The sequence below is a fragment of the Artibeus jamaicensis genome, unplaced genomic scaffold, assembly GCF_021234435.1.
Source record: "Artibeus jamaicensis isolate MK-2021 breed Jamaican fruit bat unplaced genomic scaffold, CSHL_Jam_final scaffold_660, whole genome shotgun sequence".
NCBI classification, from domain to species: Eukaryota; Metazoa; Chordata; class Mammalia; order Chiroptera; family Phyllostomidae; genus Artibeus; species Artibeus jamaicensis.
Window position 1 is genome coordinate 1,599,120 of NW_026522052.1, and position 27,075 is coordinate 1,626,194.

Below are 27,075 nucleotides of genomic sequence, written 5' to 3' on the forward strand. Positions count from 1 at the left end.
ATATAAAATGTTCTTTGGTTTACTTCTATGCTTTGGCTTCATACTTTTAAATTCAAGTAGCTTCCTGGCTTCATATTTCAAAACAGATAATTTATCCAACTAGAATTTTCTATTAAAAAGGAAGCAAATTGGAAAATTATAATAATTTTTATTTGCCATATGGACAGCTAATTGGCATATTACACTTATTAATAACTGTCACACACACATACATGCTTAATATACTACCTTTTAAATACACTAAATTTTATATGTACTTAACCTTATTTCAGATTATTCTTTTATATGCATATGTACATGTACACATATATACAAGAGGGGATACAAAAAATGAATTATCTTCTGGAGGACAGGCCCCTTGTAGTACATACAAGCTTCCCCTGCTAGGGGAGTGTTCTAGGAACCCATCTGTATCCATGTACCAATGGGTATTGTTGTGAGAGGCTGTATTTGACTTCAGTAAATTACTTTTTAATTTAATCTTTCATTGGTATTTTTTTTTGCATTACCATTTAGTACCCTTACAACCCCCTCCTCCCAGCAATCACCACTTTGTTGTCCATGTCCATGAGTCCTCTTTTGTTTTTACTCAATCCCTCCACCCCTAACTTCCCCCAACCCCAACTAGCTGTCATCTTCTCTCCATCTATGAGTCTGTCTCTGTTTTGCTTGTTAGTTCAGTTTGTTCATTAGATCCCACATGAGTGAAATCACATGATGTCTTTCTCCGACTGTCCTATTTCACTTATCATAATGTTCTCCAGGTCCATCCATACTGTTGCAGAGGGTAAAGGTTTCTTCTTTTTACAACTGAGCAGCATTCCATTGTGTACAAGTCCCATAGTTGTTTTATCCATTCATCCATGGATGGGCACTTGGGCTGCTTCCACATCTTGGCAACTGTAAATAATGCTGCAAAGAACTTAGGGGTGCTTACATTCTTTTAAATTAGTGTTTTGGGTGCCTTTGAATATATTCCCAGAAGTGGGATCACTAGGTCAAAAGCTAGATCCATTTTTAATTTTTTGAGGTATCTCCATACTATTTTCCATAGTGCCTACACCAATGTGCATTCCCATCAACAGTGCAAAAGGGTTCCCTTTTCTTCATGTCTTCACCAGCACTTGTTGTTTGTTGATTTATTGATGATAGCCATTCTGACAGGTGTGAGGTTTAATTTGCATATATCTGATGATTAGTGACATTGAACATCTTTTCATATGTCTATTGGACATACGTATGTCCTCTTTGGAGAAGTGTCTATTTAGGTCCTTTGCCTATTTTTTAATTGAGTTGTTTGGTTTTTTGGTGTTAAGTTTTGTAAGCACTTTATAAATTATGGATATTAACCCCTTAACAGATGTATGGGCAAATACATTCTTCATTCTATGGGAGAACATACCTTTTTATTTTGTTGGTGACTTCCTTTGCTGTGCAAAAATTTTTTAGTTTGATGAAGTCCAATTTGTTTATTTTTTCTTTTGTTTCCCTCACCTAGGGAGACATAACCAATAAAAGAATTGTTATAAGCAACATACAAGATTTTGTTGTGTAAGTTTTCTTCTAAGATTTTTATGGTTTTGAGTCTTACATTTAAGTCTTTGATTCATTTTGGATTTAATCTTATGTGTGCTGTAACAAGTTGGTTTAGTTTCATTTTACTGATGTATCTGTCCAATTTCCCCAACACCCTTTACTGAATAAATTATCATTAGCCCATTACATGTGCTTGCTTCCCCTGTCAAATATTATATGACTATAAAGGTGTGGGTTTATTTCTGGGCTCTCTATTCTATTCCCTTGATCTATGTGTCTGCTTATATGCCAGTACCATGCTGTTTTGATTACTACAGTACAGTTTGATATCAGGTAGTGTGATTCCTCCTCCAACTTTGTTCTTCTTTCTTAGCATCACTGTTGCTATGCAAGGCCTTTTGTGGTTCCATATAAATTTTTAAAATACTTGTTTTAGTTCTGTGAAATATATCATTGGAATCTTGAAACAAATTACATTGAATCTATAGATTGCTTTGGGCAGTATGGACATTTTAATGATGTTAATTATTCCTATCCATGAACACACTATGTCCTTCCACTTATTTGTATCTTCTTCACTTTCTTTCTTCAGCATCTTATAATTTTTGATGTACAGGTCTTTTACATCTTTGGTTAGGTTTATTTCTAGGTATTTTATTATTTTTGAAGCAATTATGAATGGGATTGTTTTCTTTTTTAATATATATTTTTATTTTATTGATTATGCCATTCAGTTGTTCTATTTCTCCCCTTCATTCCCCTCCACCCTGCATACCCCTCCCCCACCATTCCCCCCTTTAGTTCATGAACACGTGTCTCAAGTTCTTTAGATTCTATATTTCCCCTACTATTCTTACTCTCCCTGAATGGGATTGTTTTCTTAATTCTCTTACTGTTAGTTCATTATTGGCATACAAAAATGCAACTGATTTTGGGTATTAATTTCCTATCCTGCTACTTTGTTGAATTCATTTACCAATTCTAGTAGTTTCTTGGTGGAATCTTTGGGGTTCTCTATGTACAGTATCATGTCATCTGCAAATAAAGATAGTTTTACTTCTTCCTTTCCAATTTGGATGCCTTTTATTTCTTATTCTTGTCTGATTGCTGTGTCTAGGACATCCGGAACTATGTTGAATAAGAGAGGTCAAAGCAAGCATCCATGTCTTGTTCCCAATATTAAAGGGAATGCTTGTAATTTTGCCTGTTGACTATGATGCTGGCAGTTGGTTTGTTGTATATGGCCTTTATTATGCTTAAGTGTGTTTCCTCTATTTCCACTTTGCAAAGAGCTTTTATTATAAATGGGAGCTAGATTTTATCAAATGCTTTTTCTACACCTATTGATAGGATCATGTGGTTTTTATCCTTCATTTTGTTTATGTGATGAATAACATTTATTGATTTGCAAATATTGTACCAATCTTGCATTCCCAGAATAAATCTCACTTGATTATTGTGTATGATCTTTTTTATGCATTGCTGTATTCAGTTTGCTAGTATTTTGTTGAGGATTTTAGCATCTATGTTCATCAAGGATATTGACCTATAATTTTCTTTCTTTTTGTGTCTTAATCTGGTTTTGAAATTAGGATAACTCAAGGCCTTGCAAAATGAGTGTGGGAGCCTTCACTCCTCTTAAACTTTATGAAAGAGTTTGAGAAGGGAAGGTATTAGTTCTTCTCATAATGTTTGGTAAAATTCACCTGTAAAGGTCAAGGGCTTTTGTTTCTTGGGAGTTTTTTTTTAATTTCTGCTTCAATTTCACTAGGTGTAATCTGTCTATTCAGATTCTCTGATTCTCCCTGATTTTATTTTGGATGATTGTATATTTCTAGAAATTTATCCATTTCTTCTAGGTTGTCCAGTTTGTTGGCCTACTGTTGTTCAGAATATTTTCTTACAATTCTTTGTATTTCTCTGGTGTCAGTTGTTATTTCTCCTCTTTCATTTATTTATTTGGGTCCTCTCTCTTTTCTCTTGATGAGTCTGGTTAAAAGTTCTTCTAGCTTTTTATCTTTTCAAAGAATCATCTCTTGGTTTCATTGATCTTTTGAATCATTTTTAGATTCTATTTTGTTTATTTCTGCTCTGATCTTTATGAATTCATTCTTTGTACTCATTTTGGGTTTTGTTTGTTGCTCTTTTTCAAGTTCCTTTAAGTGTAAAGTTAGATTGTTTATTCGAACTTTCTCTTTCTTTTTTTTTTTCTTTCTTTTCTTTTTTTTTCTTTTTTCTTTTTTTTTTTTTAGGTAGGCCTGTAATGCTATGAATTTCCCTCTTAGGACTGCTTTCCCAGTGTCCCACAGATTTTGAATTGTTGTGAGCTCATTATCATTTGTTTCAAGGTATCTTTTGATTTCTTCCTGGATCTCATTGTTGACCCATTCATTGTTTAATAAGATGTTATTTAGCTTCCATGTCTTTGCATGTTTTTCAGTGTTCTTCTTGTGATTGATTTCTAGTTTCATAGCACTGTGGTCGGAGAAGATGCTTGATATTTCGATCCTCTTAAATTTGTTGAGACTTGTTTTGTGTCTATCCTAGAAAACATTCCATGTGCACTTGAAAAGTATATATATTCTGCTACTTTGGGGTGAGATGCTCTAAAGGTATCAATTAAATCCATATGATCTAGTTGTTGTTTAAGGCTGCTGTCTCCTTTTTCATTTTCTGTCTGGAAGATTTATCTATTAAAGTCAAAGGAGTGCTAAAATTCCCAACTATGACTGTATTTCTGTCAATGTCTCTCTTTATGTCCATCAAGATTTGCTTTACATACTTAGGTGCTGCTATGTTGAGTACATAAAGGTTTACTGGGATTATAGCCCCTTGTTGGATTGGTCCCTTTTATTATGTAGTGTCCTTCAATGTCTCTTACTATAGCCTTAGTTTTAAAGCCTATTTTGTTGGATATTAGTACTGCTACCCCAGCTTTTTTTCTCTTTTCCATTTGCATGAAATGTCTTTTTGCATACCTTTACTTTTAGTCTGCGTGTATCTTTCCATTTGAGTTTGGTCTTTGGAGGCAGCATATATAAGGGTCTTGTTTTCTTATCCATTTAGCTACCATCTATCTTGGTTGGAGCATTTCAGCCATTTACATTTAGATATATATGTAGAGCCATTTTATTGTTAGTCTGTTTTCCTCTTGTTTTCTTTCTTTTTCTTCTTCTTATTATTAAAGCAAGCCCTCTAATATTTGCTGCAGTACTTGTTTGCTGTTAGTTAAGAAACTCCTTTAGCTTTTTCTTGTCTGGGAAGTTCCTTATTTCTCCTTTGATTTTAAAAGATAGGCTTGCTGGGTAAAGCCGCCTTTTTTGTAGGTCCTTATTTTTCATCACCTTGAGTATTTCACACCACTCCCTTCTGGCCTGAAATGGTTTTGTTGAGTAATCGGATGCTAGTCTGATTGGTGTTCCCTTGTAGGTAACTACCCACTTTTCTCTCGTGGTTTTTAGGATTCTCTTGTCTTTAAGCCTTGTCATTTTAATTATGCTGTGTTTTGGTGTAGGGCTCTTTGAGTTCAACTTGTTTGGGACACTCTTAGTTTCCTGGATTTGTGTGTCTTTTTCCTTCACCAGATTAGGGAAGTTTTCAGTCATTATTTCTTCAGATACGTTCTTGATCACTTGCTCACTCTCTTTACCTTCTATTATTCCCATGATGCAGATGTTGTTATGCTTCATGTTGTCCAAAATGTTTCTTACGCTCTCCTCATTTTTTAAAAATTCTCATTTCTTTATGCTTCTCTGCCTGGGTGTTTTTTTCTACTTGGTCTTCCAAAACACTGATTTGATCCTCTGTTTCATCTAACCTACAGTTTATTCCTTCCAGTGTATTATTTATTTCAGATATTGCATTCTTTATTTCTGACTGGTGCTTTTTTTATGGTTTCTAGGTCTTTTTTTTCATGCTGTTGAGTATCCTTATAATGATTACTCCAAACTCTCTATCTGATAAATTGCTTGCTTCCATTTCATCTAGTTATTCTTCTGGAGAATTCATTTGTTCTTTCATTTGGTGGCTGCTTCTTTGCATTTTCCACCTTAGTTGTTAAATGAATCAATTGTTAAGCTGATCAATTGTTAAACTGTTAAGTTGTAATCACTAGCCAGACAGCGGAGTAATTCCTGTAGGCATGATTATTGCTTCCCCTCAGGCTGATACAATTCAGAGAGGAGTATTCTGCCTGAGAGAGATGGCTCCCACAGTATGGGGAATGACTCGGCACAAGGATCCCAGAGCCACCAACCCAAGTCTCTCCTCAAGAAGCATCTCTAGGTCATTCTGCCCTCCCTCTGTCAGAGCCCATGGTGACTGCAAATGAAATTTTATGCATTGGCCCTTTAAGAGACTGAGTCTCCAACCATCTCTTCCAGGCAGATAGAAAGAAACCCTGCTGTTTTTCAGAGCTGGGTGTTATCTGGGCTCCTATCTGGCTTTGGTGCTATAGACTGGGGAGCTCAGCTTGGGATTTAGACCCCACACTTCTCAGGGGGAACCCCTCAACCCCTGAAATACCCCTCCAGCTCTTCAGTTGCCACCCATGGGAACCCATCTTGCTCTCTCATGTCTTCTCTGCACTCTCTACCAGTCTAGTTGTGGTGAAGTGGTTTCTTCTGTCTGTCCTTGGTTATAAAGCTTCTTTCAAGTTTGTGTTCAATTGGTTATTCAGGATAATTTCTCTACAATTTAGTTGTAATTCCAGATTGGTCCTGGGAGGAGGTTAGTGTAGCTTTCACTTACTCCTCCTCCATCTTGGGTAGTTTTTGAAATAGAAGCCACATGGGAAACCATCAGCATCAGTCAGAGGTAGAAGGAAGAGGAGCAAGGAGCAAAGTTTTTTTGAAAACACAACACATTTGCCCATTTTATGAAAGGTGATTTACAAGCACACCTGCCCACAGTGCGTTGAGTGATCAGCAGTTTTGGACCAAAAACAATATGACCCCTATATCCCACCCTCCCTATTCACCCTGACTTTCCTTGTGCAATGAGTTTTCTTGTTTGTTTGTTTGTTTCTCTGGATAGAAAAAATCATCAAAGAAAACTGTTTTGCCAGTGTGGAAGAGGTAAAACAAACAAACAAAAAAGCAGAAACACTAAAATGCATCAAAGTTGATGAGTTCAAAAACTGTTTTAAAGTAGTGTAAAAAACACCTTAATAGGTGTATTGCATCAAATGGAGAGTACTTTGACAGTGACTGAAGTTTAAACATGTAAGAATAAATACACAATTTTTGAAAAATAAATCCCAGGTTTTTTGGGTCTCCCCTTATACGTAATATATGAATTCTATTAAGTAGCTCCAGCTTTAAAATACTCTTAAATACCACCCCGTAGGACTATTCACTTACTCTCATATATTCATGTCATGTTCAGATAATTCCCTCCTATTTTCTCATTTTTACTTGTTAGTTTTCAAATAATTTACCAAGTAGTGAACAATCAACAAATATGTTAGCATCTTAACTGAACTCATAGTAAACTTAGAACTTATTTTTTAAATAGTTATCATCCACATTTGATTCAATCTTGCTACCTCAGAAGGAGATATGCCCATGCTTTTGTTCAAGTGACCTAGCATATACCTCACTGGAGTGTCTTATTTTTGGTTAATATACCCTGTGTATATAGCTGATATAAAGGAATTTATAATATATTGACCCAACATTGGAATGAACTTTCTTGTCAAACAGGGAATACTGCATTTGGTTAAGCAAAATGTATTTACTATTTAGTCAGGGGAATCAGAAAATATCACCACATTGAATAAAATAATAAATATTAAGAAATTTAAGATTACATGCTATGTGTCCTGCTCTACCCAAAATAAAACAATAGCTATTACAAATGGTGATATCCTCATTTTAAATTTGATGACTTGAAGGAAAAGAGAAGTTCAGCACCATGGCCCCTCCTCTCTTTCAGCTATTAAGTAGTTGACCATAGATTTAAACTTATGTTCCTATGAATCCAAAGAAATGTAGCCCCTTGCTATTTCTATTGCTCTATCCCAAAAATGTTGGTTGGAAACCAGGGAAGTCATTTGACATTTTCCTTGTGTTCCTCTTAGGAAGTCATGACAAATGCACAAGGAACACTAAGTTGTCCAGGGTAGCACATGCTAAGATACTTATCATAATTATCATAAATAACAAAGGTTTCAGGAAGGAAAAAAATCACTGTGAGGTAAGACATTTATATAGGGCTTGTAGAGAAATTAATGCTCAAACTTAACCATAGAGAGCAGATGTATGATGGTGGAGATAAAAGAAACCCATTCCTTTCCAAAAATGGAATCAGAGAGAGATTATGGCAAATTGAGGTCAGGCAAACAACATCCTAGATAAGAGGAGTTTGTTCAGAGAGATAAAGATTGTGTGATAGTAATGGAAGCAGTGTACTTGTAATTTTATCTATCAGACAGGTATATAATTTATGCATTAGGCAGTGGGGAGCAGTAAAGGGGAGAAATAAATTAGACACATTGTTTTAAGAAGACTGACAAAGAAACTGAATACAGAATCATTTGACATATTAAAGAAGCACATGAATGATGGAACATAAAACACCACCATGAAAATCTAATTATAAAATATGCAGAGGCAGGGTTAAGCAAAATTCATGGGAATTGAAGATAAAACATAAATAAGCAGTTTTTTAAAATTCACCTAATGCAACCTCTAATTAGGTTCAGGAGGTGAAGGATGAAAAGAGTTAAAGAAAACTTTTAATTATCAATTCAGGCTCAAGAATAAAGACATAGGGGAAAATTTCCCAAAAGGTTGGAATAAAACTTTGCAGGAAGAGTATGAAAGGTACTGAATAATTTGTCCTGATAATTATTCAGTCAAATCTCTCGGGCTTCATCGTCATACACCTGAGAGTTGGTTGTGGGCTGCGGCAATCACGAAGAACTCCCTCTGGGTGAAAGGTGGTTGGGACTGTTGTGCTCCTGGCTGACGTAATGGCACCAAAACTCTGGGCAATGCTCCCCAGATGATGGCACGCAACTCCTGATGGCACATGGCAATACGCACTTGCTTATCCACATCTGCAGTATGACAGAAGGAATTAGGGCGGCAGAGGCATATGATTCTGGAATATTTGCAAAATAAATATGCTCCATGTGAGCAGGATTTAATCCACATTTGTATGGCCGTCATTTAGGACTTTCATTTCTTCAAATAATCTTTACAGTCTTTCATGTGTCTCCAAATGATTGCAGATCCCACAATGAAAGATTCACTTTGAAAGAGCAGCAAGAAAACATTGGAACAGGCTTCGATGTGAATCAAACTTACGTATGTTTCATTTATGGACAAGACCAAGATGGCACAATCTAACAGCTAGTGGCATTTCAGGACACAGCAATGGCTACTTACTCTGTCTGCTGATGTCACTGTTGTTGCAGAGGAAAGAACTACCTGCTCTGGGTGTGTGACAGTCATGGCGACAGAAGACCCCAACCAGACTGTGGTAAGCCACTTCTTCCTGGAGGGCCTGATGTACACAGCTGAACACCCTAGCTTCTTCTTCCTCCTTTTCCTCCTCATCTACAGCGTCACCTTGACTGGGAATCTTCTCATTCTCATAACTGTAGCCTCTGACCCTCACCTCTCCTCCCCTATGTACCACTTCCTGGGGCATCTCTCCTTCTTGGACGCATGTTTGTCTACAGTGACAGTGCCCAAGGTCATGGCCGGCCTCCTGTCGCTGGATGGAAGGATGATCTCCCTCCAGGGCTGTGCGGTGCAGCTTTACTGCTTCCACTTCCTAGCCAGTACTGAGTGCTTCCTGTACACGGTCATGGCCTATGACCGCTACCTAGCTATCTGCCAACCCCTGCACTACCCAGTTGCCATGGACAGGCGGACGTGTGCAGGGCTGGCTGGAATCACTTGGGCCCTGGGTGCTGTGCACTCTGCCACCCATACCTCCCTCACCTTCCGGTTGCTCTACTGTGGCCCTAATCGCATTGCTTACTTCTTCTGTGACATCCCGCCTGTACTGAAGCTGGCCTGTGCGGACACAGCCGTCAATGAGCTTGCCATGCTTGCCAGCATCGGTGTCGTGGCAGCAGCTTGCCTGATTCTCATCATCTTTTCCTATGGCTTCATCGCCGTGGCGGTGCTGCGGATTCGCAGCGCTGAGGGCCGACAGCGTGCCTTCTCCACCTGCACTTCCCACCTCACGGTGGTGTGTCTGTACTACCTACCGCCCGTCTGCATCTACCTGCAGCCTCGCTCCAGCGGGGCAGGAGCCGGTGCCCCCGCGGTCTTCTACACAATAGTCACACCCGCGCTCAACCCTTTCATTTACACTCTGCGGAACAAGGCCATGAAGCAGGCTCTGCGGAGACTTCTGGGCCAAGGCTCTGCAGCGGGCAGCCCACCCCCGCAGCCTGTGCTGGGACTCTCCTGACGGCCCCTCATGGAAATCAACTGTCCTCACAGCAAAATGAGGGGAAATCATTCAAGTGGAAATTAGTGTAAGACTTTCAGCTCAGCCGCCCAACGTTTTCCCTCCCTTTGGCCCAGGGACGTGCCTCAAGGCTTCAGCCACAAACTGTTCATCTATGAAATGGATTAGGTGATGTCTCGAGTATTTCTAAGATCTATGGAAATAGCTATCTATGTTCAGTGGTTCACAGGTATGTGAATGCTATTCCTATCCTCTTTTATTTTGCTAAATGGTTCTTTTTTATTTTGTATGAAATAATTTCATTAAATATTTAGTACACTAAAGAATGCTGCTAGCAAAAATATGTTTGAGCAACAAATGAAACCGCACATGTATCACCTTGCTTAAGGAAAAAAAAACATTTCCAGGATAATAAAATACAACTACAAAGAGAAAAGTGACTTGCCCCAGGTCACTTAGAAAATGTCATTGTCTTTATTCTCTGACTCAAGATGGCATGTAACTAAGCGGTAGAAACGTGGATTTTGAAGTCAGTCGTGCCTCCCAGTCACATGATCTGAGCTGATCTGACCAGTCACTAGATGTATAATCTGGTGCAAATGTCATATTACTTGACGTTTCAGTGTCCTCATTTAATAGTGAGGTTAAAAATAATGCTTTGGGCATCTTATGAAAACAATGTTAAGGGCCTGGTGCAAAGTAGGTGATCTGTTCCTTACACAGCAGTTTAAGGGGTCAGAAAGGGCTTGTTGTAGAAGCTAAGATTCTAACAGTCTCTGAAGAACTGGAAGAGTTGTGATACCCTCCCTGAATGTGGAAAAAGCAAGTACCAAAGAAAGGTATTTCTAGACTCCCAGGTGACAAAAGATAACTCAAGGTTAAAATTAAAGCAGCTTGTCATATTGTTGGGTTCATCACACCATATTGTGGGGGGCCCACAGAGCCCCCCTCCCCACCATCTACATACTCTCTCTACCCATGATTCTGTCTCTGTTCTTCTTGTTTGATTAGTTTGGGGTTTTTTTTTATTCAATTGTTGACAGGCTTGTATTTATTGCCATTTTATTGTTCATGATTTTGATCTTTGTAATCTTAAATAAATCCCTTTAACATTTCTTATAATAATGGTTTGGTGATGATGAACTCCTTTAGTTTTTCTTGTCTGGGAAGTTCTTTATTTGTCTTTTGATTCTAAAGTACATCTTTGCTGGGTAGAGCAATCTGGCCAGGTCCCTACTTTTCATGACTTTTAATATTTCTTGCCAGTGCCTCTTGCCTGCAGTTTCTCTTGAGAAATCTACCTACAGTCTTACGGGGATTCCCTCTAGGTAACTTACTGCTTTTAATATTGTCTCTTTATCTTTAACCTTTAGTATTTTAATTAGAATGTGTCCTGGAGTGGGCCTCTTTGCATTCATCTTGTTTGGGACTCTCTGTGCTTCCTGGACTTGCATGTCTATTTCCTTCACTAAATTAAGGAAGTTTTCTTTTATTATTTTTTCCAATTTCTTGCTCTTTCTCTTCTCCTTATGGTACCCCTATAATGTGCATGTTGGAACACTTGAGGTTGTCACAGAGGCTGTTTATACTATACTCATTTTTTTTATTCTTTTTTCTTCTTGTTCTTAATCATTGCTTCTTGCATCCTTATGTTCTAAATCATTGATTTCATTCTGGGCTTTATTCACCCTATGGTTGTTTCCCTGTAAATTGTTCTTTATTTTAATTACTGTGCCCTTTGTTTCTGACTGGATCTTTTTATGCTGTTGAGGTCCTCAATAAGTTCCTTGAACATTCTTATAACCAGTGTTTTGAACTCTGCATCTGGCAGATTGCTTATCTCCATGTTGTTTCACTCTTTTTCTAGAGATTTGACCTGTTTTCATTTGGGCTATGTTTCTTTGTCCCCTCATTTTGGAAGCCTCCCTTGTGTTTGTTTCTACATATTAGGTAGAGCTGCTTAGACTCCATGTCTTGGTAGTGTGTCCTAATGTAGTAAATGTCCTGTAGGGTGCAGTGGCACAGCCTCCCCTATCACCCAGGCTGAGTACTCAGGGTGTGCCCTTCTTGTTGGATGAGTACACCCTCCTCTTACAGTTAAGGCTTGGTTGTTGTTGGCAGGTCAATGGAAGGGATTTGCCCAGGCAAAAAGATCAACCATTTATATGGAAAAGCTCCTATTAAATTGGGAGTGGGGGGTGGAGCCTCAGGAGATCTCCAGGGCAGTGCAAAAAGTGTTAGACAAGGTTGATGGTGTCTCAGATATGGCACCAGCCTACTGGCTCTGTGGTTCTGCCTGCCTTTCTGTCTAGGAGAAGTCTATACCCTGGGTCTTGCCATTCAGTTTCACCCTGTATGTCACTAGTGCTTTTCAAGCTGCTACCCCAGTGCTGGAGCTCAGATGGAGTGAGTCTGAGTAAGTTCACATGTGGGTTCTTTAAGAGGAACTGCTTGGGACTTCAGGTGTTTCTTCCACCAACCCAATCCCTCATGGTTTTTGCAGCCAACGGTTATGGGGACTTCTCTTCCTGGCACTGATAGCCTGAGCTGGTGGGCCTGGTATGGGGCTGAGATCATCACTCCCAAGATATCCCTCCCAAATTTCTATACACTACACATGTACATGGGACCAGCCCATTCCACATCCCTGCCCCTCCTACCGGTCTGGCTGGTTTCTTTAATTCCACAGTTGTCGGACTTCCACTCAACTTGATTTCTGCTTGTCCTTAGTAATGGTTGTTCTATACTTTTGTTGTAAGTTTGACGTGGTCTTGTGAGGAGGTGAGCTGTGTTCATCTACACTGCCATCTTGACTGAAACTCTAAAACAGCATTTTTTAAATATCCTGTTACTTAGAGTTTTATTTGGAAGGTTTATATTTTCAACACAGAGTGAAACAAAATAAGTTTTCCATTTTTCATATGGAAAACAATGCAATAATTAAGACATAATATTACAAGAATAAACTCTTTTGTGTACTCACAACTGTAAACCTACTTTTGCCCCACCCTGTATTTACATTGTGTGCCTTCCCATTTTAATTTTTGCTAACAGTTCTGTTATGTAAAATAAGGTAAGTGTCTGAAAAATATTAAAAGGAGAGCACAGTGAGGTAACGTTTGCCTGGACTGTTATAATGATGTGTGAGCTTTGGGGTCAGATGTCCCAAATCCAGTCTTACCACTCTTTATTCAAGGGAACTTCTCTTTGAAATTGAATTCCCCAAACTTTCAATAGGAGTCCTTGAACTTAGATTATCCTCCTCCATGTTGACCTACAAGTGACCAATAGGGCCATTACAAAGTCATTATATATAGTAAATTTACATTGCAGTTTTGGAACCTCTCTGCCCCATTAATCACCATGACAGTTCTGGGAAAACCAAAATAAATTGGTATGTGGAGAGGAGGGATGAGGACAAGCCACATTGGCAATCACTCCACCAGCATCAGAAGCCGAGGACCACCCTACCCTCACCCAACCTCTACCCCCACCCCAACCAGCATCTAGTTCTTTGAGTTTGCCTGCACTCCCTTGTTGAGTACATATTTTCTTTTTAATAAACTCAGTGTGCATCACTGAATATTTCTCTCTCATCCTCAAGTTCCTGTGTGGTGATGAGGACCAAGACACTGCAATCAGGTTGAGGCCTCCCTTGGCTGCCCCAGGGTACACTCCAGCATCACTTCCAAGTAATTTACCTATTGTTCTTAATATTCACATCCTTCATGCATCTTAAAATGACTGAAGTGCTTCGAGAACGGTATAGTAAGAACCTACAATTGTCAAAATCAATTTTTTTCAGAACTCTAGAAATTAATTAAGGTCTTGAAACAATCTGAGGAGCATCTGAGATAGCTACATATCAGTAAAAACACAAAAGTACGTGGCATTAACTTGGCCCCTCCCCATCCTCATTGCCCTGCAGCCTAACCAAAGAGTCAGAATGGGTTTGAAACTCCCACAAAAGCTTACTTTCCCAGAATTGTCATTACTGACACACTTGGCAACTAACTAGAAACCCCCATTTGCAGGGTCCCCCTTAAGTCAATTTGACTTAGAGCTTTCTCACTGGAAACAGTGATTCCCCGGGGTATTCACCTCAGTCAGTGGCAACTGTTTAATGTTGAAGCTGCCCGAGATGGTGGTAATAGTTGGGCCAAACAAGAAGCTACCAAAACCATAAAAGAAAGGCTGTGGAATGAGAGATACATTAGGGGCTTTGAAAATGTCTGAAAATTCCTGAACCACAATAATACATACAATCTTTATGTATATATGACTATTCAGTTCTAATATCACCAGGAAAACTTTTTGAAAATGTGTGTCTGTTGGGACTTAAAGACTATCTTCAACTGCCAAGAAAACTCTTCAAACACTGAATGAACCATCCAGAGAATGAAATGCTTTATTCAATTAAAACCATGATTTTTATATTATGGTATTACTGGAGGAAGTGATAAAGAATAGAACATTTTCTACAGTAATTAAATTTCTACACTAGTAACATGAAGAAGAAAGGATTCACCTTTGTTACGCAGCGAGCTTCAGTAAAGACTCACAGACACCTAACAGCTATGTGCAGTTTGCCACCACCACATCTTCCTCCAATTTCTTTGAAACACAGACAACTGAATTTGTACAAGGACTTGGAATTGGTTGATACATCACAAATGTCTTTTTTTAGGCAACAACTGACAAGCTGTTAGTGAACAGTTCATTGATTAAGAGGGCCTTATCAATTTCTTAAATTTCCTGGGATCTCTAAACCTTGGGGATAAATGGTATTTCCATTTTTGCTTAAATTATTAAATATATCCCCCTCCTTTCCAGAGACCCACTTTTCACTGACAACTGGAGAGTTGGAATATAAATCACAATTATTTACATACAGTCTCTTATTCCAGGAGATTTCAGAGATTGCAGCCTCACAGGGTTTTCTGTTAGTTTCTGTTCTCTCTCCTGAGACTTGCAACAGAAGCTCCATCTCCTGCTTACTCGAGCCCAATGTGCCTCGTTTGGCCAGGTCTGTGAAACCATCTCCCCTCTTGCTTCTATAGTCATATTGCCCACAATCACTCGCTCCAGCTACAAGCCTTGACTGTTTTCTTCCGTCAGGGGTTTGGGACTTAAAATGCTGAGAGAACAGCTGCTTTAACAGATATTTCATGATGTGACTGAGGACCAAATTTATAATCCCCATTTCTTCTGATGGTGACACATTCTCCATTTCTTCTGATGCACTCTGGGCCCTGAGGATGACACAGGTTCACAGTTACTTCCAGACTTAGTATTTAGTAGTGCCTGGCACTTGGTGTGCAGTTGTGTTAAAGACTGTATGTATTATTGTGGTTCAGGGTAACATGGTGCCCATCAGTAATAGGCCATGCCTATTCTAAGGACAAACCAGTTACTTTCTCATATAGCAGAGATTCAAATCATCTGGAGTGGCTAAGTACCCTAAAGACTACCAAACCCACCTGACCCTTTAAAGTCACAATCTGCCAGAACAGGGCAGGAAATCTATACCTTTCACTAGCTCTCCAGGTGGCTCTGGTATAGTTTAACATGGAACTAGTTGACACCAGATTAAAATATTACCTAAGGCTACATTGCTTAATATGATAGCCACTAGCTAACATGTAGATATTTAAATTTAAATGAAATTTAAAATTCAGTTCCTCTGTTGCACTAGCCCTGTTTTAAGTGTTCAGTGCAGCCAGTAGCTGCCATATTAGACATCAAACATTTCCGACAGCAAACAATTCAACTGGACTGCACTGCTGTTGGGGGTAAGCCAGCCCACAGCTCAGATTTTGCTCTTGTCTTACACCATCGCAGCACATGTACCATTAAGCCCCTAAAATGGCCTTTAGCAACCCGTGGAAAAGATTGCTGTTAATTTAAGGAACTTTAAATTCATTCTAATTTTTATTCCTCAGAACCTTTTTTCTACATTTAGAGAACAGGAACATGTTGACAATACTCTCAAAAGTCCATTGCCTAACAATTTGTTAAGTGAACTACATAAGTGTATTAAATAAGAGTGGAAAAAATTTAACTCTAAGTGGGTCTTATCATAATCCTAAAGAAGTTCCTAGAATTATGAATGCATGAACTTCTCATCATGGCTTGAATATTTTTCTTTTATACACAAAATGCAATGCTCATAAAGTAGATGCCTATTCTATTTATAATAAATTTGTCTCAATTCACTCTTGCACATTAGTGTCAGGTATAAAAAGTCTTTCAGATTAATGTGCTTTCTACATACAATATATTTTGATGATTTGATTTACATTCAACAGTCCTGCTGAATTTTGCAGGGGACTTTGTTTACATAGACAATAATAATTATATAAATTGTTAGAAGAAAACAAACAACAACTTAAAATTAATAATTAAAATACGACATCACTCCCTGGCTAGTGTGGCTCAGTAGACTGAGCACTGGCCTGTGAGTCAAAGGGTCGCTGGTTTGATTCCCATGGAGGTACAGGCCAGGTCCCCAGTAGGGGGTGTATACACATTGATCTTTCTCTCCCTCTCTTTTTCCCTCCTTTCCCCTCTCTCTACAAATAAATAAATAAAGTCCTTAAAAAACTAAAATGTGACATCACTAAAAAAATATGGAAACCATAAAAAAACAATTACTAATGAAGAATACAATATTGGAAATGAAGAATAGACTGGAAGGAATCAATAGAAGATTAGATGAAGCAGAGGATCGAACCAGCGATTTGCAAGATAAAGTAGCAGAAAACACCCAATCAGAGCAGGAAAAAGAAAAAGAATTTTTTTTAAAAGCACATAGTTTATGGGATCTCTGGGACAACAGGAAGCATAACAACATCTGCATCATAGGTGTACCAGCAGGAGAGCAAGGAATTGAGAACCTATTTGGAGAAATAATAACTCTCTAGATGATATATTCTACATGAATTCAAATCCAGTCTCTCTCTACATTTTTTATTGAAATCAAAATCATTCATTTTTAAAGCTTCCTGAAATTTTACCAATCTAGTCCCCATTTAGGCTAACCTCTTTTTTTTTTTTTTGGATACTAGTAACTGGGAGTGTTATGATATTGTCCATAATCCACCCCTTTTTTGTATATATTTTATGACAATAAAAAATGATGGTGAATTTAGATAGAAAAAGGAAAAGGATAGGATCATTCCACAAGAGTGCTTATATAGCCGCTAAGTTATGTTGTTTAGAGGGAAGATAATCAGATAAAAGAATGAAACCAGAATTTATCAAAGATAACCTTCACATAGTTCAAAATATATTTTCAATTCAGGCAATATCTCATAGAGTAATTAATGTTATAGAGTTAATTACTAAGCTCAGTTGTTACTGAGTTACTGAGCTAACTCAGTTAATCAATTTGACGCTTTAGTTTTTGTTAGCCCATTATATCAATCTCACTGCAGACTGATAACCCACCTTGATTCTAAGATCAAATATTGTCACAAAAGGGCATTTTTTCTCCAAATGAATATAGGTATCATCAGGTGTGTTACTGAAAAACCCATATAAACTGATTTCTTGTTTTTCGGCCTGTTGCTATAGAAAAGACTTTGGGGTCAGGAGGTCAGCAAAACATCCTCTTGATAAGGTCATTGCCCTCATTCATAGACATCTCTCTCTAATTAGAGCTTATATCAGTAAGGTTCAGTGAAAGAAACAAACAATAGAATTTTAAGCAAGGAGGACAATGACAGGGTATAAAGTGCTTACAAAACTCACCAGATATGCTTAGGAATCGGATTCCAGAAAGGGCCTCCAGAACGGCCTCCAGAACCTCCAGGTCCTCTACAGATCCGGTCATGAGGGGTGGAGAGTACAGTGGGAGGAGCTTAGCCACACTAACTACCACAGCGTTCAACACTCTTGGGACACACTTTATCTAATTCCTAAAAACCACGGCAAGGCTGGCTCCTCACTGACCCACCTTTCCCATATTAAAAGTAGAGTTTTTATTGACCCCCCCCCACAATTCTATCTAATTTAATGAGACATAACTTGAGAATGTTAGAATGTTTAAAATTGTTTTCCCTAGATAGGTAATTCTAAACAGTATAAAATTATTTCTTATCTACTACAGATTTAAATGCATTTCTTTAGCATATAACCCCCTACGAGTATTACAGAATAGCTTTTTCTTTTCAAGGAAAGAGAGAAAAAACATAATTTACTACAAATAAAAATCACCATTATACAATTTGACATGACTTCATATTTTCTAATTTCATCCAAGTTTAGACAACTACCCATAAAACTTTTAAAGATAGCCTTTGAATTTTATTGTCTCTCCTTAAGCAAATGCTATTCAAAATCCACTTCATGCTCCACTGTGTGCAAATCTTTCAGTAGACTATACCTAGAAACACATAGGCTCATAAGTGTTCACAGTATTGCTTCTTAAAGTATTTTATTGTTTATGCCATTACAGTTGGCCCAAAATTTCCCCCCTTCCCACTCTCTACCCAGACCCCACTTCCATAGTCAATCCCCTCACTGTTGTCCATGTCCATGGGCCATTACACATATGTTCTTTGACTAATCCCTTCTACTTCTTTCAGTCAGCCCCTGCCTCCCCCTACTCCTCTTACAGCTGTCAGTCTGTTAGTTTATTTTGTTCATTAGGTTCCTCTTATAACTGACATCACATGGTTCACAGTATTGTTTTAATGAACTTCAAATTCTGCACTTATTAGGGGAAAGGGGGCACGAACTAGGCAGAGAAAATGGATACTTTGAGATTATAGAGTTTATTATAAGAAATATTTTAAAGATTTTATTTATCTATTTTTAGAGATGGGGGAAGGGAGGGAGAAAGAGAGGGACAGAAACATCAATATATGGGAGAGACATTTATTGGTTGCCCTTCACCCGCCCCCACCTAGGGACCTGGCCCACAACACAGGCATGTGCCCTGAACAGAAATCAAACTGGTGAGATTTCACTTTGTAATATGAAGCCCAACCCACCTGAGACATGCCAGTCAGGGCTAGAAGAAAATTTTAATATTCTTGATGTTGAGTAAAATTCAAATGATCTTTTTATTCTCCTTTGATCACCTTGGTGCATACTATACATGTCATTTTCTTGACAGCCTTATGAAACCCATTTTGTTAATGAAGAAACTAAAGCTCAAAGAATTTAAGCAATGTGCCAAGTTCATGCAACTAGTATATGCCATAACTAGTGTGTGACAATACATCTAGTATTCATTGAAAACAATTTTTGTTTTAGATATATAATACGTTATATGCTGATAAAACAGAGTAAAACACTGCCATTTGTGACAACATGGAAAGCATTCATCTAAGTGAAATTTCAGCCAGAGAAAGACAACTACCATATGGCTTCATTTCTATGTGGAATCTAAAAACACAACACACAAAATTAAACAAAAAACAGAGACCAGAGGTATCCCCACCAAAAGGGAGGGGTGGGGGATGTGTGAAAAGGAGGAGAATACAGTCGGCAATATTGTGATGAGTTTACATGGTGACAGATGATTACTGAAATTAGTGGGGTCACCACAGTGCAGGGTATGAAAATGTTGACTCACTATAATATATACATGAAACTAATATAATCAACACAAGATTATATAAAACTATACTTAAAAATAATTTTAAAAAGAAAATAAATTTTGTTTTGTTATTAGTGCTAATAATATACATATATGTATATAAGATGTAACATAATGTGTGTACACACACAGACATAAATATATATAATATATATAATGTCATTACATTGTTAGGATACCTAGGCCTCACTGAATCACTACACAGCTTAAGAGAATTTCCCAAAGTTTGAATGCAGTAGCAAATTCTCATCTATCTTTGTTCTCAAGAAATACCTGGCTTTTGCCACTCTATGACAAGTCTCAAACTCACTTCCTATAACCTCAAAGGACATAATTACATTTTTTGTTTTTAGGAAAGTTAAGTCAATATTGTCCCCTTTGGGGATTTCAAAGCAAGTTTATACCAAGTTAAAATAAATTTTAAATGATTGGGTATAAAAAGAAATACTCATGCTAAGTTATAGAAAATTCTTTTCAACACTGCAAAGGGGTTTTGCTTGATAACACACGAAGCAAAAAGACCTGCTGATGCAGGAAGCCTTCCGTGTGCTCCACTGAACCATAAACAGAAGCCAAACAAGTTGTCTGCATTCACGTTCTTCAACCTGGCCAGGTGAACAGCCTAAGAAATTCAATGCTGGAACAGGTACAAGAACCAACTTATATCAGCCCCCTATCTCAGGACACTTGCTATTCTTATTCCTGACTCAGGACTGAACTTAGAATTAAGTTTTGTTTATGCATACATCTAAAGCGTATAGATTTGGACTACTGAAAGATGTGGCACATTTCACTGCACAGAGCACTACAGTTTGTTTCTCTGAGGGAAAATAAGAATGAGAACCTTCCATTCCTTTCATCAGCTGTTTAAGTCTAAGTACAAAGGCCAACACCTGGGTCAGGAAAGGGCAGTGCTGCACTATGGAAAATTCCAAGTTTTAGGTTTTAATACCCAGATAAGGAGACTAACAAATTCCTCTTTTATTAAGACCTGGAGTACTGAGCCCCAGTTTTTTTTTAAAAACTTTATTCTTCTCATTAAAATTTCATGTAAAGATCAAGTTTCACATGCAGGAGAGTAACTGGTAACATATTATATTTGAGAGTACAAGACAAAGTACCCAGCCCCAAAATTGCACTATTACAGGGAAAATATTTATTTCACAATTAACTGTATTAATCATTATTTCTTAAAGCCTTTAGGGCCAAAATTATTTCTATTAAGAGGCAACTAATTCAAAAACATTCACACCTATTTTTAAATTAATGTAAGATTACTTGACAATTACTTAAAAGTAAGAATACCACATAATAGGTATATTATTGCACTCCTAGCAAAGATGGGAAAGATTTAAAGATAAAGTATGAATTTGTCTCAAGAGCCAACTCAGCTTATGCTCCTTTGAGTCTTTAAACCTATCAGGTTCAAATCATCATTTCGTTCAATAATAGTATGCTCCAGTCTTGCTACCTTAAAAGCAGACTATATTTATATAACTATGAGTGTACTTTGAGCAATCATTTAATGAAAAAAATGAATATTTTTATAATCTCATTTTCCTATTGAGAAATTAAAAAATGTTGGTACTTTAGGTTACTTTAAACCTAAAAGACTCACATCTCTTCTGGAACTCCAAAAATCCATCCTTAAATGCTGTTAAATTTTATAAACCTTAGGAAGTATTCCATGCTGCCCCCAAACAAAGTTTGTACCTTTTCTTTCTCCCTCTCCACAAGACTTTGATTTTCCTTTAATTGTGGCCTTAATTTAATTCTAATGGAATTTGTCACTTGCATATATCTAACCCTTACTACACTACCAGGAGCTTATTTAACTCTGTATGTCTAGTATCTAGTACCTGACACATAGTAAATGCCCACAATTTAATCTAATCTCACCTAAGAAAAATAATCTCTGTATATCCATGGGCACACTGGAACATGAAATGGCAGGCGCCAGGGTGTTATGAGAATTCGGGAGCCTGGGTTTTTTGTTGCTCTGGGTCAGACGTCAAGTTAGCTCTAGCACCACATTAAAAAGTTGGTGACGTTTGTAGTTTAGAAAACTAGACCTCACATATCTGGGTTCTTCTATATCCTACCTACAACCTAACCCTTTCCTACACTTCAGCCATTTTTCCTAACCACATTCCAAACTGCCCGGTATGCTTTTTTTCTTCCTAAATCCAACATTTTGCAAACTTTAAGTTAATTAAAAATAACCTTTATAAATAGTTTAAAAATTTATATGATATATTCCTTAGCCCTAACCCCAGAGAATGATCCATGTTTTTAAGAAGCAAACTAAACAATTCCAATGCAGGTTTTCCATGCTCTTAGAAAATAATGCAGTAAACCTAGATTCACAATTAATAAAGTGTAAAATTTAGTGAAACTTCAAGATGTCAGGAGTGTATCTCTAAGAGAGGAAAAGAGAAGCAAAGCAAACCAGTGTGTTACTAGTAGGACAAGAGGGGTCTGTCCAGGAGGAGCATGAGAGGAGCACTGAATGACAGGTGAGGAGGCTTCGGGGACTGAACTGCACAGGGACGCACCTCCACTGGCCCAGGAGCAATTTACAAACCAAATGCCCCACGTGGATGAAAAGAATTAGAAAGGGTCTGATAAGCACAAGTTACTGATAAGGTCTGGTAGGAGCATCCCATCTTCTAGAAGGGAGACAGGAGGGATTTGTAGATTCCAGGCAGATTTGGGATGGTAAGCCAAATGTGTGATGCCAAGAGGGAACGCTTACTGGGATTGATAAAATAGGTAGGTAGTGTCTGTGATTTTATGTCTAGACCAATTCCAGTAAAATATTTCACTTTCTACAGGATATAGAGCTGGCATTCCCTGTGATAAAACTTGCAGGATACACTTCTTTAGTGTGTTCAGGTAAGGTAGTTCTGCTTCCAGGATGGGGACAGGTGATGGGCCAGAACACCTGCCTTCCTTGCTCTGAAGGAGGAGCTGAGGGCTGTGGGCATAAGACCCAGTCCAGCACATATCCTGGGGGGAGCTTCACTTTTTTCAGGATCACGGCTGTAAACTGCTACAATTGATTTTCATATGCAGAATTTCTATCACTAGGAAATAAAGTAAGGTAACACTTGGAAGTTGATATCAAAGTGTGTAGTCCCAAACATGCTCATCGAAGGCATTATGGCTAAGTAGCTAAAAGTGGGGGTTCTGAAGTCGCTTTCTATAATTCCAATCTCTAAGTTCACTGCTCACTAGATATGGGTCCTAATATCTCTAACTCAATTCCCTTGCCTATTCAATGAAGGTAAATTTTACCTTACCTAGTTGCTAAGAAATTTAACAATGAAATGAATAAAAAGTTCCTGGCACATTGTAACTACTCCATAAATGCTGATTGTATAGGTCATTATTATAATATGTGGCATTCCAAATCAATGCCCTTTCTTCCCTCCGGTACATTTAAGTTTCAGGTTCAAATAATTATGTTTCCTAGTGCCACAGTCAGGCAAGCATGAACATGCATCTTAATTCCCCCTCGGAGGTTTCTAAACTTGCTCTGCTTCAGTCGGCTCCACTGTAAAGTGGACAAAAATAACAGCTATCTTGTGTAAATTAAGTCATTGTGTAGATCACATGAAAAAATGTGTATGTGTGTGTCCCTCAAAGATCTAATTCCCTTGGCCAAGCAGTATTTTTAGTGCAAAGTGAATAGGAACGAGAAATCATTTCCAACAACAATATTAACAATTTCTGACCGTGTGGCTTTAGGCAAGTCTTCTTAAACATTAAATAGGCCAGTCAACAAGATTATTTGGAGATTAAAAATGACAAAATTTTAAACATGTATACACAATGATTATATTATTATCTAGAGTAATAAAAGAGACAGCTAGACAACTAACAAAGTTACTCGGGAACTTGTAAGAAATTATTCAGGTGAACTGTCCATGGAATACTCAGTAACAGACTTTAGTGTGTATATTTTATAACAGTAGCTGAGGGTAATATTGAATGTTTGACAGGTGGGCTTTTTAAGATACTTTAAGTTATAATGTTTACCTAATACTTTGTAAAGGTCCACAGTCAACCTATTTCCTTTATTTAAAATGATTATGTTATCCTGCCCTGGCTGGTGTGGCTCAGAGGATGGAGCACTGGCCAGGTCCCCCACTGGGGCCATAAGAGAGGCAACCAATTGACATTTCTCTCTCAGAGTTGTTTCCCTCCTTCATTTCCTCCCTTCTTCTCTCTCTAAAAGTAAATAAAATCTTTCTTAAAAAATAAATAAATACAATAAGATGATTATAGTATCCTGAAATAGTGCTCTAGCACCCTTTTTTTGGTTTTTCTACTGAGATATTTCTTTGATTTTGGACATATGGGCTCCAGGCTTGCAAAATAAAGCTTTACTATTAGACAACTACTTAAATCTCAGGACATATGCCTGCTAAAATGGACTGAAGCAGGACATACCCTGAGTGCCTATCTCCTTCAGCCTTAGAACCAGGATTTCTGACCCCTGGAATATTTGCTGATAGTAGTCGCAAAGGCGTCTTCACACAGAATTGAAAAATTACATGCATATCCCATTTTTCATGCTGAAAGTCTGGAGTAATACATGAATCTGGATTACTGACACGTGCACTGACCAGCAGTGCCCACAGCGTCATGGATGAGACATGAGACAAATTCACACAGACTACGGAGTCCTGTGGAGGAAAAGGGCTGGCAAGGCTACTCCCTCAAGGGGGGAGAGCCTCAGAATGGCCTCGCCACCCTCTCAAGGGGAGAGCAGCTTGGAGCAGCCGGGCAACTCTCTCACCAGGGGAGAGAGAGCACCCCGACCCTTGCCTAGTCAGGCTTTTATTGGGATTTTTGCACAGGAGTTCAGGTATAGCTTATTAATCATTGTCAACTAGTAAACAGAAGATCATATACAAAGAACCATTAGGGTCTCTTCTAAATCGGGGCCTGTCAGCTAAAAGGCTACAGAACTTTGGGAACATAAACTCTTTCTGCTCAGGCCCTTATCATCTAACTAAAAGCATTCTTAAACAAAGCAGGTCTCACAGGGTTTCACATTATCCTTCTCAGTCCTAATTACCCAGGGAGCCCGCCATTCCCAGCACAAGGCTTGCACCGCCTTCCCTCTTAAAGGTTTTTAGGCTTAAATGGATTAGAGCCAGGAAGCACTTCTCCCAGAAGACATGGACTCAGGCTTCATCACAGTGGGGGGGGGGGGTCTATCACTCCCTCTTTGTCGCAGCCCCCCACCCCAGTCCTTCCATGATGGCCTCCCAAGTGATCATGTCTGGCCTAGGTTGCCCCTCCTCTGAGGGGTCTCACCTGTCTCTGACTATCCGACCATACTTTGGGGGTAGGGGATGAAGCAGGAGCAGCATCTGCTGCCAGAGACAAGCCTTGTCTCCTCAGTGGCCTGCATTCCAAAGTTCGCTCACAGCCTTAGACATGGGAAACAGTTTACAATTCCTGAAACCAGGCAGGGCGGTTCCCAACAGATTACACTTTATCAAAGTTCCCAACACTGCATTCCCTGTCAATGACACAAAGTAACTTGATGATCATTGGCATTCTTTTGTCTTAGAATGATTTCCAACATTTCTGTGTTCCTCTAAGGCCACACTGTTCATGTGGTACCCAGCCTGCATGGAGCAGGGGATGTAGTATGAGCATAGGAGCCACAGAGGCTGGCATGAAATCCTGCCTGTACCACTCGCTCCCTATTTAGTCATAGAAGAGTTCTTTATTTATTCAGTCATTCTTCCTTTATCTGTAAGAACAGAAATGCTACCCTTAAGGATAGCTCCAAGGGGAGATAGTGCACATAAAATTTCCTTACTCGTATTTGATATTCAGTATTATCCACTATCCATGTTATTATCGGTATGCTGCTTTTTATCATCACATAAGATTACTCCTTGTAAGTCATTTGCAGACACAAAAATAGATTAATATATTCTCAGAATGTATGAAAGTGTTGGGTGCTTATTATTTCATTGATTAAATGATTATTGGTGATTATGGACCTAGTTAGAAAATTGTGTGGCCAAGATGGAGGCGTAGGTGGAAACACCTTGCATCCACGCACAACCAAATCCAAAAATAAAGTTTTAACAACAATAAACACAACCAAACCACACAGAAAATCGACAATACAGAGTCCAAAGACAATGAAATGCTCAGCTAAACCAGTGAGAGGAGCGAAGCCAGCAGCGGAGCAGGTTGGCAAAAAAGATCCCCGACCGGGTGGTGCACGAGCAGCCGAAGGTGCAGATCCCAGGTGCGGGCTAGCTACCGGTGGACACAGGGAAGAGGCGTGGCTGGCTGCCTGTGGTTGGTCGAGCATTTGCGAGCAGATAAACCAGTGAAGAGGCGAGCACTGAGACCGCACAGCACAGGGTGGGCTCGCACATTTCCGCTTGGATAAACAGGCTGGGGCAGTGGGAAAGACTGGCAAGCAGAGAGGACCGCCATTGCTCTCTCTCTGACCCCGCCCCCACATACAGCATCACAAACCAGCAACCTGAGTGGCCCCACCCTGGTAAATGACTAAGGCTCCGCTCCTCATACTTAACAGGTACGAACAGACAAAAAATGGCTCAAGAACAACCCAGAGCCCCAGAGCTGATAAATCTAAGCGACCAAGAAATAGCCAAACTTTCAGATGCACAGTTCAAAATACTGGTGATCAGGATCCTCACAGAACTGGTTGATTTTAGTCACAAATTAGAGAAACATATGAAAGCTAAACTAATTGAAATGAATGGTAATGCACAGGAAACCAACAGTAATGGAAAGGAGACTGGGACTCAAATCAAGGGAGTAGACCAGAAGGAAGGAAAAAACAACCAAACAGAAAAGAATGAAGAAACAAGAATTCAAAAAAATGAGGAGAGGCTTAGGAACCTCCAGGACATCTTTAAACGTTCCAACATTCGAATTATAGGGGTACCAGAGGGGAAGAGGAACAGTCACGAATGGAAACCTTATTTGAACAAATAATTAAAAAGAACTTCGCCATTCTGGCAAAGGAAATAGACTTCCAGGAAATCCAGGAAGCTCAGAGAGTCCCAAAGAAGTTGGACCCAAGAAGGAACACACCAAGGCACATGATCATTCCATTAGCCAAGACTAAAATGAAGGAGAGAATCCTAGAAGCAGCAAGAGATAAGGGGACTGTTACCTACAAAGGAGTTCCCATCAGACTGTCAGCTGATTTCTCAAAAGAGACCTTACAGGCAAGAAGGGGTTGGAAAGAGGTATTCCAAGCCATGAAGACCAAAGACCTACAACCAAGATTGCTGTATCCAGCAAAGTTTTCATTTAGAATGGAAGGACAGATAAAGTGCTTCTCAGATAAGACCAAATTCAAGGAGTTCATCATCACCAAGCCCTTATTATATGAAATGTTAAAGGGACTTACCTAAGGAAAAGAAGATAAAAAAGATGAACAGTGAAAGGACAGCAAACTCACACTTATCAACAACCGCACCTAAAAG

The 27,075-nt window shown here is 38.7% G+C and overlaps 1 protein-coding gene across 1 annotated transcript; it reads left to right on the forward strand.

Annotated features, from left to right (window-relative positions):
- Window positions 1–8,509: 8,509 nt before the first annotated feature.
- LOC119044046 (olfactory receptor 10S1) lies at window positions 8,510–9,966 on the forward strand. The gene is made up of 2 exons (XM_037138259.2): window positions 8,510–8,527; window positions 8,914–9,966. Exons 1-2 carry the CDS (start codon window positions 8,510–8,512, stop codon window positions 9,964–9,966), a joined length of 1,071 nt encoding a protein of 356 aa, XP_036994154.2.
- Window positions 9,967–27,075: the final 17,109 nt, after the last annotated feature.